Here is a 21,669-nt window from a genome sequence, read left to right as displayed (position 1 = left end):
TGGGGGGCCGGCGTTGGGTCCCGTAAGGCTGGGGGGCCGGCGTTGGGTCCCGTAAGGCTGGGGGGCCGGCGTTGGGTCCCGTAAGGCTGGGGGGCCGGCGTTGGTCCCGTAAGGCTGGGGGGCCGGCGTTGGGTCCCGTAGGCTGGGGGGCCGGCGTTGGGTCCCGTAAGGCTGGGGGGCCGGCGTTGGGTCCCGTAAGGCTGGGGGCTAGCTGTTGGTCCCGTAGGGCTGGGGGGGGTAGCGGCGGGTCCCGTAGGGCTGGGGGGCTAGCGGCGGGTCCCGTAGGGCTGGGGGGGGGTAGCGGCGGGTCCGTAGGGCTGGGGGGGGGTAGCGGCGGGTCCCGTAGGGCTGGGGGGGGGTAGCGGCGGGTCCCTGTAGGGCTGGGGGGGGGGTAGCGGCGGGTCCCGTAAGGCTGGGGAGATGGCTACCGGCGAGTCCCGTAGAGCTGGGGGGCTAGCGGCGGGTCCCGTAGGGCTGGGGGGCTAGCGGCGGGTCCCGTAGGGCTGGGGGGCTAGCGGCGGGTCCCGTAGGGCTGGGGGGCTAGCGGCGGGTCCCGTAGGGCTGGGGGGCTAGTCTTGGTGCAAATTGGTACCTCTGCATTGGGCCGATCATTGTGGTGTTGCCCTCAGGTCCATATTGTTTATAATTGCAGTAATATAACATATTATCCCCCGCACCTGCAGGTCCAGAGCACCAATGACTTCAGCACCCTGAGCAAGGCCTCTGCCGCCGCCATGGGCTACTTCTCCGACCCTTTCCAGAGATACTTTGTGAGCCGCACGTGCAGGAGATCTCCGCTCATCCACAGGTGTGACCCAGCCCCCCTGTCCCAAATAATGGTCTGCTCTGTCTAGGCAAACAATGACCACCCCCCTCCCCACCAGTCACATATACTGACGCCTTCTGCCCCCTGCAGGGGCTATTGTGTCCGGGCCCAGGCTGTCGCCCACTGTCTGCAAGAGTTTCTCCAGGACACTGCACATTGTCCGCAGAGGCAGGTAAGTACCACAGTGCTGCCCTACTTATTACCCAATGCACCCCTATTGACCATCCCCCTTTACCCTGCTCCTTATTGACTCCCCTCTGCCTCTCTTTATTACCCACCTCTGGGGCCTCCTTAATAACTTTTGCTTATTGCCCCTTCTCCTGTTACTCCTGACTCCCCCCCCTGTCCCCCTTCCTGTTGACTCCCCCCCCTGTCCCCCTTCCTGTTGACTCCCCCCCCTGTCCCCCTTCCTGTTGACTCCCCCCCCAGTCCCCCTTCCTGTTGACTCCCCCCCCTGTCCCATGCTCCTGTTGACTCCCCCCTGTCCCATGCTCCTGTTGACTCCCCCCCCCCCCTGTCCCCCCTTCCTGTTGACTCCCCCTCTGTCCCCCCTTCCTGTTGACTCCCCCTCTGTCCCCACTTCCTGTTGACGCCCCCTCTGTCCCCTGCTCCTGTTGACCTCCCCCCCCCTGTCCCCCTTCCTGTTGACTCCCCCCCCCCCTGTCCCCACTTCCTGTTGACTCCCCCCCCCCTGTCCCCACTTGCTGTTGACTCCCCCCCCCTGTCCCCACTTCCTGTTGACTCCCCCCCTGTCCCCACTTCCTGTTGACTCCCCCCCCCTGTCCCCACTTCCTGTTGACTCCCCCCCCTGTCCCCACTTCCTGTTGACTCCCCCCCCCCCCTTCTTAATGTCTCCCCCATCTGTCTCCCTTACTTTTGTCTCCCCTTTTACCTCCCTCCCTATTGACTCCCGCTCTGTCCCCCGTCCCCCTTCCTTAATGACTTGTGTTTATTTCCCCCCTGCTCCTGTTCCTACTTCCACCCCCTCATTTTATTGACTGCCCCTCCATATTACTCCGTGACCCCCTTCCTATTGACTTCTCCCCTTTTTTGACTAGTCTTTATTTACCCCCTCTTCCTCAGCCCCTCGATACTCTCCCATGCCCCTTCCTTGTACACATGGATTGATGCTCTGAGGGTTGTGTGTCTTGCAGGTTCTCAGCCTCGGCTGTGGCTTTGACTCTCTTTATTTCCGGCTCACTGGGGTTCCTGCTGGTCTGCGTGTTTCGGGGACCACATGTATCTGGGAGGTTGACTTTCCGGCAGTAGTTAAGCGGAAGCGTCTTCAGATTGACCAGACCGAAGCCCTTAGGAGTCTTCTGAGGGATGTGACGCCGCCTGGTGGTGCTAATGAATCAGGTGGGTGGACGGCCTAACCCCCAGTCTAGGTGCGCATGCTCAATGTAATGCAGCAGCCACCACTGACCTCTAAGTGGCCCTCAGGAGCACTTGGCTGGTGACCATTATTCATCCATCACTTTGTCATTGGTCCTCCTCATCATATTGGATAAAAGGTCTTCAAGGTCTTTCACCGTTGCCGCTTGAGAGGTCCTCATTGGCGTTTTTCCTGGACAAAAGGTTCTTTTTTTTTTTTTTTAAACCTTTTTATTGGGAAATTAGGTCATGCACATGATAACAAGTTACATCAAGCAAATAGAACATTTTACATGAATGACAGTTTGATTACATTGTTTTCGAAATTTCTGTCGGCTATCCGTGCATTCATAAACCCATTCCCCTCCATTTTTCGTATTTTCCTCCATCTTTTGCGACCTCAAGCTGCATTGCGCACCATTAAGTCTCTTATTACGCATGTTGTGGGAAACACAAAGAACAAAAACACTACATACTCAACATCACAAATAACTTAGGCCAAAGGGAAGTAACCTCCGAATATTCTAGTTGCGTGATGTCAGTCAGTATGTCCTGTGTACCATTACGTTAACTGTCACTTTTGTCCCTAATTAAACTTTAAGTCTACCTAGAGTTCCCCGCATGTCTTCTGTCAAATACCAGGCTGAGTTTTAAATTTTTTCATGAGGTCCTGTATTTCGTTAGAAGATAAATGATTTGCTACAAATTTACGCCATTTACGGAAGAATTTTTTGATCAGTTTTTCTCCTTTCTTTTCTGCCTCCATCCTGTCTATGTTTAAATATAATTTTGCTTGAGTTACTATTTCTTCCATCGATGGAAGTGCCGATTCTAAACCAATGGTTCAACAAGCATCTTTTGGCTATCAACATGAGTATATGAAGAATCGGGGATATCATGACCTCTACCTCCTCCTCTTCCTCCTCTCCCTGGGGTATTACAGAGTGGAAGACGAGGGCCAATGGTTGTAAGGGGATCGTGATATTGTAGTGGGATGTGACAAATGTTTGGAAAGACTTCCAAAAGATTGCACTATGGGACATGTCCATATTGAATGGTACAGCCTACTAATGGCAATTTGCATTTAGGACATTCAGTTATTCTGTCTGGCGGGACTCCGATGCTGGTATATTAAAAGCATAGGTGGCTGAGTGCATCAGTTTAAAAAAAGTTTCCCTCCACTTTTCACTAACCACATGTTTTCGCACTATTGTCCATCCTTTTAGAATTCTTGACGATACCTCATTGGCCCTCAACTTCCTCTCCCAATATGGAAAGTTCAAGTTCTCCTCTGAGTCGCCTCCTCTTTGTTCCAATAAAATATATAAAAGGGAAATATAGCGTCTTGCATCTGGACCCCCCACCACCGTGTCAAATCTATTTGTCATGATCTCACTAGCTAAGTTTCGTAGTTTGGAAGTGCAAAATGCCTGCAGCTGTGCCTACTGGAACTCCTGCCTCGGGGGTGTATCAAACTCCGCTGTTATCTCAGCTAAAGACTTTAACCGGGTTCGGTAGGGTGTAGTACTTGTTGGATTCGAGTTATCCTTTATTTCGCCATGGCACAAATAATCTGCTGACCATCCCTGCTGTGAATTCTGGATTTTTCCATAATGTGAGCTGCTTTGAGAACTGATAAGAGAGTTTATACCTCTTGCGTAATATCTTCCACGTTGCAATCGTATCCCTCAGCAGCAGGGATTGCCTAGCCATCGGTGGTAACTTGCCATAGGGCATGTGAAGGGTTGCCACCAGGCCACAGGATACCAGCATCACCTGTTCCAGCCCGGTGTTGGAATAATGGTTGAATTCATCCAATCAATCAAGTGTCTAGTCAGACACGCTGAATTATATCACCTGATGTCTGGAAAGTTCAGCCCTCCACTCTGCTTCCTAGCTATTAGTCTCTGCAGTGCTCTACGGGGTCTAATCCCTTGCCATATGAAGGAAGTAAATGTCTTATTTAGCTCTCGCACATCTGAGGGTTTTAGCAATAACGGTAAGGTCTGCATGGGGTAAAGGAGGCAAAACTGATCATTTTTTATTTTATGAAATATTGGGGGATAATTTAATTTATAGAGAGACGAGGATGTGGTGCCTATTTTTATCCCTAGATATTTTATGTGGTCTTTGGCTATATTGAGGCCAAATGTCTTTATTACCGCTAATTCTCTAAAAGTAAATGGGTCCAAGGGTAAAATTTCACTTTTTGAAGCATTTATCGTGAATCCTGATAACGGACCAAAATGTTTAATATGCTCCAGAATCTTGGGAATGTGTGTTATAGGGTCTGACACAAATAGCAGTATGTCGTCTGCAAATAGAGCATTCGACACTCGCTTTTGGCCCATCGCGATGCCAGGATTTATTGTTTGGGTTCTAAGCATTCTTGCCAGAGGTTCTACTGCTAGATCAAATAATAAGGGGGAAAGTGGGCATCCCTGTCGTGTTCCTCTGTTTTGTGTAAATCTATTTGTCAAGCGTCCTGGAAAATATATGGCTGCCGTCGGGTCTTTATAGAGTGTTTTCAGCAACACTCGAAACAGTCCTGTATTGCCAAACTTGTCCAGTACTTGGTCCAGCCATCCCCAGCGGACTTTGTCAAATGCTTTTTCAACATCCAAAGTGACCAAGACTCTTTTGCCCTCTGAGGGCGGCTGGACCTTAACTGTATCCAAGACTGTGAGTACCCTCCTTATATTGGCCACCGCTGCCCTTCCTTTAATAAAACCCACTTGGGGACTGCTAACTAATCTAGGCATTAGGGTTGACAAACGATTTGCCAAAATTTTTGATATTAACTTTAAATCTTGGTTGATGAGGGAGATCGGTCTGTATGAGCTGGGTATTGCGGGGTCCCTACCTGGTTTTGGGAGGACTTTTAGATATGCTAAATTAGCAAACGGTGGCAACGAAGCTCCTTGCAATAGTGCATTGTAATGTCTTGTCAGGGTCGGTGCTATTTGATCTCTTAGTCCCTTATATGCCTCCGCTGGGAAGCCATCTGGCCCTGGTACTTTCCCTGAGTCAAGATTTTTAATTGCCGCTGTTACCTCCTCAACAGTAATATCTGCGTTAAGCATTTCTTTTTGCTCTAGAGTTAGTTTAGGCAGTGAAAGCTGAGATAGGTATGTATCACCGTTTTCTGTGTCATACTGGTCAGGGTCCGTATACAGTTCAGAATAAAATTGGCGGAAGATATCTAATACCTCCTTTGGGTAATTTTGTAAGTGGCCGTGTTCGTCTCTAAGTTTAGGAATATGTGTCACCGGTCTTTGACCTTTTGCCAGATTTGCTAACACTCGGCCCGATTTATTTCCAAATCTGAAAAGATGCGCTTTCGTATTAGTCCGTTTATAATGGTCTTGTCGTTCAAGCAGTGTTTCGTAATTAGTCTTGGCTGTTTTCCAGCGTTCTAAGTTTGTGGGCGAGGGTGATGTCTGGTATGTTGTGTATGCCGCTTGAAGTTTCCTAGTGCTGTCGTTAAACTGTTGTTTGATCTGTCCCATGTAATGCATTATCTGGTCTCTAATGACTACCTTCGCAGCCTCCCAGTAAATAGCTGGGTCGTCTCTAGTTTCTGAATGATAAAACTCATATTCTATCCACCATCCCTTCAAGCGTTGTAAAAAGTCCTCATCTTGCGCCATATAGGATGGGAAGCGCCAAATATAGTCTGTTCCTGGCTCATTGGTAAGTCTTAAGGATAGAGTTATTGGTGTATGGTCTGAGATGGCCATAACTTCTATATCCGTCTGTATGATCTTATCTCTCAGAGTCGTGCTTACAAGATGGTAATCTATACGTGACCAGGATTGATGTGCGTCTGAGTAAAAGGAATATTCTCTCCCTTCCGGGTGCATAAACCTCCACGCATCGACCAGTCCCAGATCTGATGACATTTGTGCTAAGTCTGGTTCTGATTGCGGGTGACTACCACTAATACGTTGTGACCTGTCTTCTCTGATATGCATTACCTGATTGAAATCCCCTGATACCACTATCTGTGGTGATGAGTCTAATGCTAGATGTGTTGTCAGATTCGTGTAGAATTGTTGCTGCTCTAGATTAGGGGCATAGACATTATACATGCCGGAGTGTCTAGGATCACATGCAAAATTCTCCTATCCTCCGATACTCTATGGGACTTCACCGTTATTGCCGAACTTTTATTGATTAATATAAGTACTCCCACCCCCCCCCCCCCACCCCCCTTCTACTGGATTCTGAATAGCCAATGGCCTCGGCCACCCACAGACGTTTTATAAATTTAGTTTCTGTCTCCATCAGATGGGATTCTTGTAGCATGGCCACATCCACATGGAGACTCTTTAAGTGTCTCAGTACCATTGAACGTTTCTGTGGGGACCTAAGTCCCTTGACATTCCAGGATACTACTTTTGATGACATTGTTTTTTAAGACATGACATTTTTTGCTGACTATTCCCTGCGTAATTAGATTCAGTCTTCTCCCCTTTTGTTAGGCCAAACATATATCAACATATTACTGAACATAAGAATACCATAAAAAACTGTTCAATTAACTGTAACATACACATCAGTAGAATAACGTCCATTTCAGATTTCTGACATGGATAGCACATATACCTTTTTTTAAACTTCCCCTTATTCCACCATGCTAGGAAGACTACCCACCCTATATCGATCTAAATCTCTTTAGCCAATTCACCCTTACTTCTTAAAGGAAACCTACCACTTGAAGTGGCAGGTTTCAGAAGAAAATACCGAGCACCAGCTCAGGGTGAGGTCAGGGTGAGCTGGTGCCGGAGCTTATTTTTGTTAGTGTTTTAAACCGCGGTATCGCGGTTTAAAACACTTTTTAAACTTTATAGCTGGCGCAGGGAGGTACGCGCTCGACTCTTACCATGCGCGCGGCTACATAGGAAGTGAAGGAGAGCCGAGCGCGTACCTACCTGCGCCGGCTATAGAGTTTAAAAAGTGTTTTAAACCGCGGTTTAAAACACTAACAAAAATAAGCTCCGGCACCAGCTCAGCCTGAGCTCACCCTGAGCTGGTGCTCGGTATTTTCTTCTGAAACCTGCCACTTCAAGTGGTAGGTTTCCTTTAAAACACAATCCCATATTGCTGTGTAACATAGTCACTCACAGAGTCTTTGCCTTTCCTGTTTTTTCTTTACTCATCTTTGTTGTCTAATGGACCGCTGAGGTTTTCCCCCACTCTTGTCTGAAGATGATGGTCCTGGTCTGGGGCTAGTGGATGACGCTTGGGCCCTCTGAGACTCTGAGGATCCGCTCCCACTAGGTGATTTTGTTAGCGCTGATTCCGCCAGTCTTGGATCGGTGAATGTGTGTGTGGAGCCGTCTGGATATACCACTTTGAGAAGAGCAGGATACAATAGCTGGAATTTCCATTGCCGTCTCTGAAAAGTTCTGAACATAATGGGCTAAATGCTCGCCGTTTCCTGGTGAGTTCTGCTGAATAATCCGCAAAAAGCAGGATCTTCGTGTTCTCTATTATTAGAGGTTCTCTCATGCGCCTGTAGGCCCTCAGAATGGCCTCTTTGTCAGAGTAGTCCAGATATTTTGCGATCGCCTGCCGTGGGCGTTCTTCCCCTCCTGACTGTTGGGAAGATGGAGAACGTAGTTCTCTAGGAGGGCCAATTCTGTGGGCTCGCTCGACTTTTAATGGGCCACGAAGCCCCAATAGCTGTGGCAGCTGTTCTGAGAAAACTTTATATAGTTGCTGTGGAGCAATCCTCTCAGGTAATCCCACCAGGCGTATATTGCTCCTGCGTGACCTGTTTTCAAGGTCTTCTATCTTATCCGCCATTCTAGCTGATTCTGTCGTGGCTGCTGTTATTTTTGTTAAGGCCGTCGCCAAGTCATCTTCCAGAGCAGAGATGCGCCTTTCCGCTTCATCTAAGCGATTAGCATGAGAGTCTATCTCCATTTGTAGGGTTTGTAGTGTATCTTCAATCGCATTAGAAACTTTCTCCTGTATACTAGGAGCTATTTTCTTTGCTACCTCCTTGGCCAGCTTCTTGTAATTTATAGGGGCTTTGGCTTGGGGCTGTGAGCTTGTATCTGATTCTCCAAAGTCGTCTTCAGACACTTCTCCCCCCTGTGCCTGTACTTGAGTGTGAGGGAGCGGCATTATTGGATCTTATAGAGCCTTCTGTTGTTCAATTACGCAGAGCCAAATCTGTGATTCGGGCCTTAAATCAATTCTGAGCGCTGTGTTTTATAAGTCGCAGTGACTGCTGAATGCTAGATTTACCACTTGCAGGGGGATGGGCTGCCTCCTCTCTCTGCTGCCCTGATGTTCAGCGCTATGGCGCCCGCGCCTCCGCACCTGCCCTCCGGCCTTTTCCTCCTGACCTGCAATGCTCCCACGGTCAGCAGCTCCGGTGACCGCCGTGCTCCTGAGGCTGGTAAGTGTTGTGAGGAGGAAGGGTGATACGAGCGGGCCCCGCTGCCGCCAGCTTCTATCTCTCTGGTGCTAGTAATGACTGCCACGTGTTCCCCTGTGCGTTCCTTGTCTGGTCGCCGCCGCTGCTCCGTGCTCCCGCCCGCTCACCTTTCTGGGCTGCTGGGTGTGCAGTTTTCTGTCTTGCCCACTATGTCTCCCGATTCCGGGTGTTTGAGCTGGCTCTGGTGTGTTGCTGGGATTCGGGTGGCGGAGCTCCCTTTCCTTGCTGCTTCACATGGCGGGGCCGGAACCGGAAGTCCTGGACAAAAGGTTCTATGTCATCTTCTCACTCTGGTTGAAAAGGTGTCATAGTCATCTCATCAACTCTGGAGGAGGTGTCATCTCAACGTCTTCACCTCTGGAGGAAGGTCCTTGTCATTTATCACCCCTGGGGTCAGAACCTTTCAGATGTCTTCAGGTTTCAGGCCTCTGAGAGCTGTTTTTGATTGTCAGCTGCCTTCCGGGATCAGTTCCAGCAGAGTTATCATTTTAGTTCAGTGATGGACGGTGGAACCAGACAGCGGCTGGTGGCGGTGTCCAGGAACGCCTATGTATCTGCCCAGTTTTTATTATTTCGGTCTCCTGACACTTGTGGGTTCCTGCTATTTCTATTGCTTTGCTATACTGACTTCTATATTGACATCTGGTACGTCTTGTCGCTATCTTGGTTTTGACCTGGTTCTGTCTGAATTCTATGTTGTGTTGTCCCTCTTATCATCTTTCCTGTGCACCCCAACAGTGTAGGGATTGGTGACCAGAAGGCTCTGAATGTTTGCAAGATTTATGAGGTAGATGACAGGGGTTGTGAGTTCAGGGCCTGTGCCCCATGCTCTACCCAAGACCAAAAAACGTGGATAAATGTCTGACTGGGTCCTCAACCAAATTAGACAATCGTCACAGAAAAGGCCTGAGGCGGCCTCACTAAGAGCCAATGGTCATGATGAAGAGAGCCATATATAAAGCACATCACTAAGCACTGCACACAGAGAGTAGAGCCAGCGATAGGGGATTGTTCTATAGGTGTATCCTGGCTGTGGTGTATGGTGCTGGTTACTTATTACTTTATAGTATGTTAGTTGGGAAGTAAGATCTTATTTCCATGCAGTGGGTCCTATTTCTATATCTGTATTATTCTCATGCGGTGGGTCTCGTCCCCGTGACTTGGGTGAGGGACACTGGATGATCTGGACACTGGGTGTCACTGGTGAGGGACACTGGATGATCTGGACGCTGGGTGTCACTGGTGAGGGACACTGGATGATCTGGACGCCGGGTGTCACTGGTGAGGGACACTGGATGATCTGGACGCCGGGTGTCACTGGTGAGGGACACTGGATGATCTGGACGCCGGGTGTCACTGGTGAGGGACACTGGATGATCTGGACGCCGGGTGTCACTGGTGAGGGACACTGGATGATCTGGACGCCGGGCGTCACTGGTGAGGGACACTGGATGATCTGGACGCCGAGCGTCACTGGTGAGGGACACTGGATGATCTGGACGCCGGGCGTCACTGGTGAGGGACACTGGATGATCTGGACGCCGGGCGTCACTGGTGAGGGACACTGGATGATCTGGACGCCGGGCGTCACTGGTGAGGGACACTGGATGATCTGGACGCCGGGCGTCACTGGTGAGGGACACTGGATGATCTGGACGCTGGGCGTCACTGATGAGGGACACTGGATGATCTGGACGCCGGGTGTCACTGGTGAGGGACACTGGATGATCTGGACGCCGGGTGTCACTGGTGAGGGACACTGGATGATCTGGACGCCGGGTGTCACTGGTGAGGGACACTGGATGATCTGGACGCTGGGTGTCACTGGTGAGGGACACTGGATGATCTGGACGCTGGGTGTCACTGGTGAGGGACACTGGATGATCTGGACGCTGGGTGTCACTGGTGAGGGACACTGGATGATCTGGACGCTGGGTGTCACTGGTGAGGGACACTGGATGATCTGGACGCTGGGTGTCACTGGTGAGGGACACTGGATGATCTGGATGCCGGGCGTCACTGGTGAGGGACACTGGATGATCTGGACGCCGGGCGTCACTGGTGAGGGACACTGGATGATCTGGACACTGGGTGTCACTGGTGAGTGTTTTCTCGTAGTTATAAAGATTTTTACAAAGTAACTGTTTTCAGTCATTCAATAGAGCAGATATTCCTAGAGGTGCGTCCATTCACAATACGCCCTCAGCAGGCTACATTCAGAGGTGAATTAGCTCCCACACTCCATTATTCATTCGGGCGCCCACTTATGCAAACCTTTTTCTCGGGTGGTGGGAATCCACAACTGTTTTTTGCGACACTCTCAGGTTTTTTTTCACATTCTTTTCTGGGGCAGATATATTGACGATGTCCTCATCCTCTGGCCGGGGGTGAGGACATCTTCAACCACTTTGTTAACACCCCTGCTCATAACACAATAGGGATGAATTTCACCCCACTATGATTAATTTTCTGGACCTCAGCATTTACATTGACCCCAAAGGGGAACTTGGCTTCACTATTTACCGTAAAGTCACAGCCACCAACAGCTGGCACCCAGGAACACGCAGACAAGGGATCCCGGTTGGCCAGTATCTCCGGGCTAGGAGAAATTGCTCAGATGAGACTGATTTTGAAAGAGACTGTCAACCTCTTCAACCGCTTTAAAGAAAGAGGATATCCAAAAAGGGTGCTGAAGCGTGCGTATAAGTGTGCCAAAACGACAGATAAGACACCCTCAGCAAAAACAAGGCCGGAAAAAGACCGCACGATGCATCGGAACAGATGGCGCGTATGCTGAGGACCTTAAGAAGATAATGGGCAGGTTTTGGCCGCTAGTCCAGGCAGACACAGATCTGGCCGAAGTGATAGGGAACAAACCCTCTGACGTATCGGCGGGTGCACAGTCATCTCAATGCAGGGGCCTCTGGCTGTCCACACCAGTTGTGGGGTCCTTTCCATGCGCCAGCTGCAACATTGTAGGTATGTGCCCAGAATGAAACAATTTGAAGTAAACGGGAATATCTTCACTAAAGTACAAAAGTGCCTGGGTCATGTACATCGCTCAGTGTCCGAAGGTTTATGTTGGGAAAACAGTCCAAGAACTGAGGAGTCGGATTTCCTCCCATTTAAGCTCGGTCCGCAGAGATAAAGACACGTCACATTACATCATGATGACCGAATGGACCAAGTTCTGGGCCATCGACCAATTAAAACCAGGTCTCCGAAAGGGCAACATTGATAAAAAACGTTTGCAATTGGAGGCCGGCTGGATAGAGCGCCTGGACAGCCGGCATCCATAGGGCCGGGATGAGGGCTTCACCTCTGCTGCCTTCCTGAAGCTTCTATCACTACATCTATAAGGACCTTCCCATATTCAGACTATACATCTGCAACACCCTCGCCGATGCAATGGTGAAGGAGTGTTTGCGAATACGCCCCATCTGCATGTAACCACATTACACTACATGGTCCTTATAGGACATAGGAGACATTGCAGTGGTTAATCCTGCCTGGCAAGGCAGAAGTTAATCTGTGTATGATGTAAGATTCTATTATCCAATGATCTGTGTTACATCCTGTCCTCTGTAAGCTGAGATGTGATTGGAGGAGCAGCCACCACCTGACCAGAGGAGTTACAAAACCCCTGGCTAGGAATGTTCTAGAGAGGAGTCTCTCCCTGGAGGGAGAAGAGCTCAGTTCCAGTCAGACCAGAGGGTCTGCAGGACACTAGAGAAGAGACCAGCTCTAGCCAGACCTAGGAGTCTGCAGTAAGCAGACTGGAGTAACTCCAGTCTAAACTCTATACAGCTAGCATACCAGACCAGAGCAGGAAGAGCCTAGCAACTGCCTGAAGAGTGGAGCTAATAGCTAAGAGTTGGAGAGAGAGGAAAGGGGTATCATCCTACCTTCAAGGGTGATTCCTGAAGCACTCCAGGACAAGCTGAAGCTTCCTATTAGGACACAGCTACCTCCCAGCCTGCCCTCTGCATCCAGGCTGGCGATCTACCTCCCGTGGCTCCCTCCAACTGCATCTCAGCACTTCACCATTCTGTTAAAGGCACGTTGCTGCGGTTCCTGTCGGTTCCAATAAAGAACTGTAAGTTATTTTTGTTCAACCTCTGCCTCCGTCTGCTCCCGGCAACTACAGCTGCCATCATCACGGCACCCTGTCCACTACACAGAGACTCATACTCTAGACACCAAAGGGTTGCCCCAGGGAGATCCGCTATAGCAGCCTCTCCCTCATCATTTCTTGCCAACACCACCCTGCTGGAGACCTGCCAGGCTGTAGGACAGCCCTCCGGTTCCCCATACCAAGCACCGTGACACTAGCCTGCCTAGGCCTTAACCGCCAGCCACTCAGGTACTGCGGGCCCCGGCTGACTCCAGGCCCCGAGAAAAATCTAGGCCCCGGTGGGGGATGTTGCAAGTGGCGTCACGAACAGGATTGATACTTCTGTACCTTATTCCGGCATTAAAGACTATCCTTTATTGAAAAAGACTGTGCTGCCTAACCCTGCTGCCATTCGGGTTTAGGCCCAAGTGATTGTGTGTTTCTGCGTTGAACTGTATTACTGCTGCCACGTGCTGTCGAGCACCGCTCCAGCAATCAAGAGGTTAATCCCTGCAAGAACTGTACCAGCTCTGCTGCATCCGGCGCTGCCGCGCCTGAAGATTTTACCTCAGAAACTGTGGCGCAGCAAGTAATTCCAGCCCGCCAAAACCTTCACTGGCGGGAAACCCAGACGACACACCAAGCTCCACCCACGCGCGAAGGGCGCGAACCCCGCCTCCTGTGGCGCAGGAAAAATTAGAGCCCGCCACAGCTCTTGGCGGGAAGGACTTGGACTCCTCCCTCTGGCACGAAGCGGACTTCCTGCCCCGCCTCAACGAAACGCCAGCACTCGAGCGGATCTTGGACAGTGAGATCAGCATCATGTGGGGTCCTCCGCCATTCCCTTCCGTGGAGCGTCCCGAGTTCTTCGAGGTTTTGGAGACCATGGTTGTGGTCTCTGCTCAGCCGGTCCGGAGGCCCTTTGCTGGGCACCGGCTGCATCGAGGACTGACCCGAGCCTTCGTCACTAGGAGGTATGTCGAGACGGTGACGGAGTACCAATTACCACCCGGGCGGTTCCTCGTGCCTCTCCCGGTTACCATGCCGGTACCGCGGGCCCACGTGGAGGCGCCACGTGGGGAGGCCCCGACTCCTGTTGAGCCAGCGCCTGGGCCTACTGCTGCCGTGCCACCTGCTCCGAGGCCTGCTAGCCCTGCTGTGACGGTTCCTGATCCTCCGGCTGCTCCTGTTCCGGCACCTGCCCTACAACCACGGAGATCCGAGCCTGCACCGGAGCCACGAGCCCCAGCACCGGCACCTCCGCAGCCTCGAGGCCGAGGTGAGGCCGTCCGCCAGAGACTCCGAGACGCTGTTTCAGAACAGCGACGCCGCGAGAAGGAGGCCCAGCGTTACATGACCGGCCGGTCTGCAGCTGGAGCCTGGGTGGAACAAAACCGCACCACCGGCATGGTCTGGTACTTCGACCGGCAGCGTGGCTATGGCTTCGCCACCCAGGACTACACCGGACGGGAGGTATTTATTCCCCGCCGGTCCGTCAAGAGGCCTGACCTTCCGGAAAGGCTTCACAATTTGAGACCCGAAGAGTGTATTGAGTTCCCCCTGCAGGAGGGGCCCCGAGGGCCATGGGCGGCTGGTGTGATCCGGATCCCGGACTCCGACGAGGACCGCTACCCATCGTACGATGAGCTGTATGAGGACGACGAGTGGCCGGAATCCCCGAACACTTCTTCTTCCTCGGCTGCGAGTCCCCGGGCGGTGACCCACGTGAATGCTCCATCCACGGTGATCGTGAGTACGGGTCCCATTGCTATCCATGGGCCGGGCATGATCCAGGGCGCCACCCCCACCGTCTCCCCTGCCGGGAGCATTGCCGTGTCCCGCGGCTCTTCTGTGGGAGAAGACACCCCGGCTAGTGAACCTTGTCCGGAGGTTCCGACGAGGCCCACATCTCCACTTGCCGGTTACCAATGGGGTGACGACCCGGCCCCAGAAGAACCGGAGCTGGAAGGAGCCGCGGTGCTGCCGCAGGTTCCCATCTATGTATTTCTGGACCCCTCTGTGGTCCCTGGCTCAGTTGAGCCCCCGGCTGGAACAGCCGACACCCCGGGCGACAGCGCTCCTCCCCCTGAAGGTCCGGAGGATGTTGCTGCACCTGCAGTACCCACTACTGCCACCGGGTGTCCCCAGCCGGCCCCTACTCCCGCTGAGGATGCACAGGATTCCCTGCTGGAGCTGGATCTTGTCTCTGCTGAACCCAGCGATGCCGAGTAACCCCTGATGGGCTGAAAGCCTTCTTCAGGTACTGTGTACAAATGTATATTTATTTCCATTATCCCTACAGAGCCAGAAACTGTCCTGAGGCTCTTACCCTTATTTATCTCAGTCAAGAGATTTTCTACTGTCTTGTGCTATGATAGCACCCCTTCCTCTGCCACAGCAGAGATTCCTACCAAAGGACTCTGTCCCTCTACACATAGAGGAGACCCTTTGCTTCTTTATTGCACTTTTCCCCACATCAAGGGCTGTACCCAGAAGATGACCTTTGTCATTAAAGACCTTCTGTGAGACTTTCGCCGGATACTACCAGGAAAAGTTGCCATGTAATTTATTATTATTTTGCACTTAATGCCTTTCCTTTTAGGTACGGACATTATGTTTGCACTTCCATGCCTTTCCTTTGCAGGAAAAGAGACATTTACTATGTTGCTACCCTAAGTAGCCTATCTATCTGTAACGTTGTAATGTTATAAGATGTGTACCCATGTGAGTTAACCTGTTTGCACACTGTCCAAATATATGCCAGTAGTCTGCATTAACCCTTTCATAGGCTTTACAGGTTGTAGTGTGGCTGTGTCGGACCGTAAAACACTGACCGCTACCTTATTCCCCAAACCGAGGTTTGCACATGGGGGTAGTCCGTAAACTGCGGGTCCTTCGGGGACCGGGGGTGTTACAGAGTTAGCACCTGGATGCCACCCATACTATGGGTAAGGATGTCAATCAGGAGGTACTCGTGTCGCATATGCTAACGCAATGCATATACACACACTATATATTTGTCGCCAGGGAAGAAGTGTTTACAAAACAAATATACAGGCCTTGGTGCAAGGAGTGGATTACAGGACATGACACCACACCTTTCCTACTGTACAGTTCGGTTTAATGGCGTCAGCGACCAACTGTCAAGCACTTACATGTTTTATCTTAGTCCGACACCAACCCAGGTGCCTGTCTCCAGGACCATGGGCGGTTTGTCCCTACACCTCACTTAGCCTGCACTTCCCCGAAGTGCCCATATCCACCTCTGCGCCCCAACCATCTGTAGTCGAGCCGAGGGCGGCTCTTTCAATTGCCCCGGGGGTATGCAACACCCTCGCCGATGCAATGGCGAAGGAGTGTTTGCGAATACGCCCGACCTGCATGTAACCACCTGACACTACATGGTCCTTATAGGACATAGGAGACATTGCAGTGGTTAATCCTGCCTGGCAAGGCAGAAGTTAATCTGTGTATGATGTAAGATTCTATTATCCAATGATCTGTGTTGCATCCTGTCCTCTGTAAGCTGAGATGTGATTGGAGGAGCAGCCACCACCTGACCAGAGGAGTTACAAAACCCCTGGCCAGGAATGTTCTAGAGAGGAGTCTCTCCCTGGAGGGAGAAGAGCTCAGTTCCAGTCAGTCCAGAGGGTCTGCAGGACACTAGAGAAGAGACCAGCTCTAGCCAGACCTAGGAGTCTGCAGTAAGCAGACTGGAGTAACTCCAGTCTAAACTCTATACAGCTAGCATACCAGACCAGAGCAGGAAGAGCCTAGCCCCTGCCTGAAGAGTGGAGCTAATAGCTAAGAGTTGGAGAGAGAGGAAAGGGGTATCATCCTACCTTCAAGGGTGATTCCTGAAGCACTCCAGGACAAGCTGAAGCTTCCTATTAGGACACAGCTACCTCCCAGCCTGCCCTCTGCATCCAGGCTGGCGATCTACCTCCTGTGGCTCCCTCCAACTGCATCTCAGCACTCCACCATTCTGTTAAAGGCACGTTGCTGCGGTTCCTGTCGGTTCCAATAAAGAACTGTAAGTTGTTTTTGTTCAACCTCTGCCTCCGTCTGCTCCCGGCAACTACAGCTGCCATCATCACGACACCCTGTCCACTACACAGAGACTCATACTCTAGACACCAAAGGGTTGCCCCATGGAGATCCGCTATAGCAGCCTCTCCCTCATCATTTCTTGCCAACACCACCCTGCTGGAGACCTGCCAGGCTGTAGGACAGCCCTCCGGTTCCCCATACCAAGCACCGTGACACTAGCGTGCTTAGGCCGCAACCGCCAGCCACTCAGGTACTGCGGGCCCCGGCTGACTCCAGGCCCCGAGAAAAGGCTAGGCCCCGGTGGGGGATGTTGCACATCTTCTTCACGTAGGTTACCCTTTCAATTTCCTAATCTTTAAGTAATGTCTTTTTTATTCATGATATACACAGTTATACATACAATTTCTTTTCTTTTGTTATAAGAAATATGTTACTGATGAGATAACCCTAACCCTGATACTATACCTCCGTTATTATTTTCCTGAACCTGACATTTGTGGATTTCCACCAGTCCACCAGTAGTGTTGCTTAAAACGAGAAACCCCTCTTACTCCTTCCTCTAAAATCCCTTATGTAAGCAATGGCATTATATATTATTACCTTTCTCTCCTTATATCATACTTATGGTTAGTCTGACCGCTATCAAGTCGTGTGTTACGACATTACGGCAACACTCTAAGTTTGCGCACATGCGTATATGGTACATCATTTGAAAAGACTCCTAAGAAGATTACAATACACAGCGCTCTATGTTCGGGCGCATGCACCGAGTCCTGGACCGGTATCCAGTTCTATGTAACAGCACTACGGCACACATTACGATATTCTAAGTCTCTCTGAGTAGGAACTGACGTCAGACAGCTCAAACGGAGGTTATATATGTCAGCAGACCACACGTTAGCCCCGGCACCCCTGAGGACGCCACTGATGGTGAAACATGTCGGGGGGGCTGTAGTGTCTTATTTTTATTTAGCAGTCAGAGACCCAAATGAACTAAATAACAGCTAGACTAGTACTATAGGCAGGAAAAACCGAGTGATTGTGTGTGCACGGGTCGCTGGCGTGTGGGAGCTAATTCACCTCTGAATGTAGCCTGCTGAGGGCGTATTGTGAATGGACGCACCTCTAGGAATATCTGCTCTATTGAATGAATAAAAACAGTTACAACACTCACCAGTAACACCTAGGGGCAGATTTACTTACCCGGTCCATTCGCGATCCAGCGGCACGTTCTCTGCGGTGTATTCGGGTCCGGCCGGGATTCGCTAAGGTAGTTCCCCCATTGCACTTAACTTCACCGGCCTATCCTGGGTGCAGATAAGCGCGTGTCAAGCATCATGTTTTTTTAAAAAATACGGCGGTTTTTCCGAATGCGTCGGGTTTTTTTATGGCCACGCCCCCAATTTCTGTCGTGTGCATGCCTGCGCCGATGCGCCACAATCCGGTCGCGTGCGCCCAGGGCAATTCAGGGAAAATCAGCGCAAATCGGAAATATCCGGATAACCCGTCGGAAAAACGGGATTTGGGCCCTTTGTAAATGACCCCCCTAGTGTCCAAATCATCCAGTGTCCCTCACCCCAGTCACGGTGACGAGACCCACCGAATGAGAATAATACAGATATAGAAATAGGACCCACTGCATGGAAATAAGATCTCACTTCCCAACTAACATACTATAGAGTAACCAGCACCATACACCACAGCCAGGATACACCTATAGAACAATCCCCTATCGCTGGCTCTACTCGCTGTGTGCAGTGCTTAGTGATGTGCTTTATATATGGCTCTCCTCATTATGACCAATGGCTCTTAGTGAGGCCACCTCAGGCCTTTTCTGTGATGACCCTGCTGTACCCAGACAGATGAGCCAGCCGATGCCTGCTCAGGTATGGAGACCATGGAAGCTGTGGCTAACCAGGTGCAGAGTCTGGTTCAGATGGTTCAGAACCTGGAGGAATGTGTTCAGCAGTGAGAACAGCGCCTCCCTTTCGTTTCAGGTCAGTCTGTGTTAGGACTAAAGTTAAGTTACTAGATAATTACAGACTAGATCCCAGTCCTCAGATAACAAAGGATGGACATATTTCTTCTATTGTGGGGATCCTCAGGAACAGGCATTTTCTAGGGCTCCAGAAGCTCCTGAGATTTACTTTTCTCTGGCCCTTCTCTAAGAGGAACCTGCCAATCCTCCAAGCCAGTTAGTGTTTACAGCAGGACAAGTGTCCTGCTGAGGGCTATTGTGTTGAGTTTAGGAAGTGGTTTGTTCCCTCTGGTGGGAATGATGGTGTTCTCTTCCTGATACTTTGAGAGACTTTCTTGTAAGCCGTCCTCGTCCTCGTACGCTTGATGTGGCTTTGTCTCTGGTTGTTAAGATGGATGATCTGATCAGGTCTTCATTGTCATTTCCACAACTTTGGAGGAGATGTCCTCATCTCATTCCACTGAAGGAAAGGTCCTCCTTGTCATGAACTCACGAATGGAGGAAAACACTTCAACGTCTACTCGTCCTAATTCACATCTCATCACATCAGGTCCTCCTCAGTATCTTATCAGCCCTAGTTCACAGGTCCTCATCATGATCTCCAGTCCTTCAGCGTTGTTTTATAACCCTTGTTGATAAGTGCTCTGGGGGTGTTCCCATCTGTGCTTTAGCTTCACACTAGTAGTGTCTCACCCTTCCTAACCACTTCCCCTCTCCATCGGCCTCATCTAATCTCAAAAAGTGGGAGGGGCTAGTTCTCCTGTGCAGTTTAACAGCCTCTGAATCTACAGCGCAGATGGGCTTTGTTAACGCCCGCAGAGCCCTTTGGTCTCATTAGCATAATGATTTTAAAAGGAAGGAGGCCATGGAAAACAAGTGTAAGAAGATTCCCACAATCCCATATCCTGGATCTGAGTAATGTCCCTGGTTTATCAGGATGGATTTTGTTGGTAGATTTCCTGTAACATGACAGGTCCTCTTGATCATCTGGAGGACAGGTCCATGTCATCATAGCCCCTCTGGACAAAGGTCTTTGATGATCCGGTCTTCTAGACATGGGGGCAGGTGCCGTATTCCTCAGTATATTGCGGCCATATACAGTGTATTGCATTGTGTGTCTTAGGCTCCATCGTTCTGGACTCTCAGGATTACAGACTGATCGGGGTGGATCTCAGCGACGTGGCTGCTCTGGACTCTGCCTTGAATGGTGCTGGTCTGAGATGGGATTGTCCCACCCTCATCCTGGCTGAAGTGGTGCTGTGCTATATGGATCCAACACGGTAGGTGACCCTGTGATAACCCAATCCTTACCCCAGTTCTAACCCCAGACTATGAAGAGTTCCTTTTTTTTAAATGAATTTCTTCTGGTTGGACCTGGGAAAATATGTTTTCCAGGATTGGACCAGGAAAACCTAAGGCAGACCCCTTACCATCAAGCATGACTTACAAGAAGCCTAATAACTTGATGTGGGATTATATCTAATCTAGAAGGAATGTTCTGACTTGGTTGGGTCTCAGGGAATGGGTTTGGCTGAGTGAGAGTCTTGTGACAAGGGTCAGGAAGTAGGATTTCTCCTTATGGACTGTGACGGGGCACTTCAAGGGTCCTTGATTCCATAACCAGACGATCCAGATGCGGCTCAGCTTCATTATTTGTAATCCACTTATACAAGGAAAGCGCTGGAGATGCCTCAACTCCCAGACCAGAAGTCCTCAGACTCTTCTCTTAGCCGCTTCTCATCTTCACCCTGGCCACAGCATCAGATTCTAGATCCTCCTAGGACACAACACTCTGCTCCCACCAACCCCGACTGATCAGCCTTTGTGCGGGTAGAGGAAAAGATAATGAGTGGCCATGGCCTAACACCCTCCTCCACAGAGTAAACAATGTCCTCTCCTCCCCCAGACACTCCACAGAGGAGCGTCTCCACCATGTCTACCAGTGTAGTTATCTAGCTAAGCCCCCTCCAGGCTCCGGGATACCGCATCCCCTCCCACCTAATAATATGTTGACACATAACATTTCAAAGGGTGTCCAAAGGGTTTACAGAAATTAAACAATAGGCCATGTCCCATCACATGGACACTTTGCCAAATAAGGCCCCCTTATAGGTGTGTAGAGACTTATAGCCATTGATGCTCCACTAGGGAATTCTTGTAAGTTATGCTTGGTGGTGAGGAATCTTCCTCTCAAGATAGCGAAAAGAGGCAATGTTTTCCTTTTCCCACCCTGAAAAACATATTTGCATAATTTCGCAGAATCACCTGGTGGAGAATCAATGGCCCTAAGTCTCTATATGGCTGTAAAGTGGCCTTAATTGGCTCCTCTTGCTCTGACCTCTTCGTGTGTCTTGTTCTCTCCACCCTGTAGATTGGAGGCTGTGATTGGCTGGGTGGCTCATCGTCTCCTCTTGCTCTGACCTCTTTGTGTGTCTTGTTCTCTCCACCCTGTAGATTGGAGACTGTGATTGGCTGCGTGGCTCATCGTCTCCTCTTGCTCTGACCTTTCCCTGTGTCTTGTTTTCTCCACCCTGTAGATTGGAGGCTGTGATTGGCTTGGTGGCTCATCGTCTCCTCTTGCTCTGACCTCTCCCTGTGTCTTGTTTTCTCCACCCTGTAGATTGGAGGCTGTGATTGGCTGCGTGGCTCATCGTCTCCTCTTGCTCTGACCTCTCCCTGTGTCTTGTTTTCTCCACCCTGTAGATTGGAGGCTGTGATTGGCTGGGTGGCTCATCGTCTCCTCTTGCTCTGACCTCTTCGTGTGTCTTGTTTTCTCCACCCTGTAGATTGGAGGCTGTGATTGGCTGGGTGGCTCATCGTCTCCTCTTGCTCTGACTTCTCCCTGTGTCTTGTTCTCTCCACCCTGCAGATCGGAG

General features: G+C 50.6%; 1 protein-coding gene across 2 annotated transcripts in view; it reads left to right on the top strand.

Moving 5' to 3' along the window:
- The first annotated feature begins 689 nt into the window (after positions 1-689).
- The window catches only part of LCMT2 (leucine carboxyl methyltransferase 2), a 36,281-nt gene continuing 15,301 nt past the window's right edge, over positions 690-21,669 (top strand). For both annotated transcript variants that reach the window (XR_011851081.1, XM_072131764.1), the window contains exons 1-4: positions 690-808; positions 917-998; positions 1,981-2,185; positions 19,917-20,073. Coding sequence is in view for 1 of the 2 variants with exons in the window: in XM_072131764.1 (XP_071987865.1) it covers positions 735-808; positions 917-998; positions 1,981-2,185; positions 19,917-20,073 (518 nt within the window). In the remaining variant the exon portion in view is untranslated. The remainder of the gene's footprint in view (positions 809-916; positions 999-1,980; positions 2,186-19,916; positions 20,074-21,669) is intronic.

The sequence above is a fragment of the Engystomops pustulosus genome, unplaced genomic scaffold (genome assembly GCF_040894005.1).
Source record: "Engystomops pustulosus unplaced genomic scaffold, aEngPut4.maternal MAT_SCAFFOLD_138, whole genome shotgun sequence".
Lineage (NCBI taxonomy): Eukaryota > Metazoa > Chordata > Amphibia > Anura > Leptodactylidae > Engystomops > Engystomops pustulosus.
This window is presented reverse-complemented; position numbering and strand designations above follow the sequence as displayed.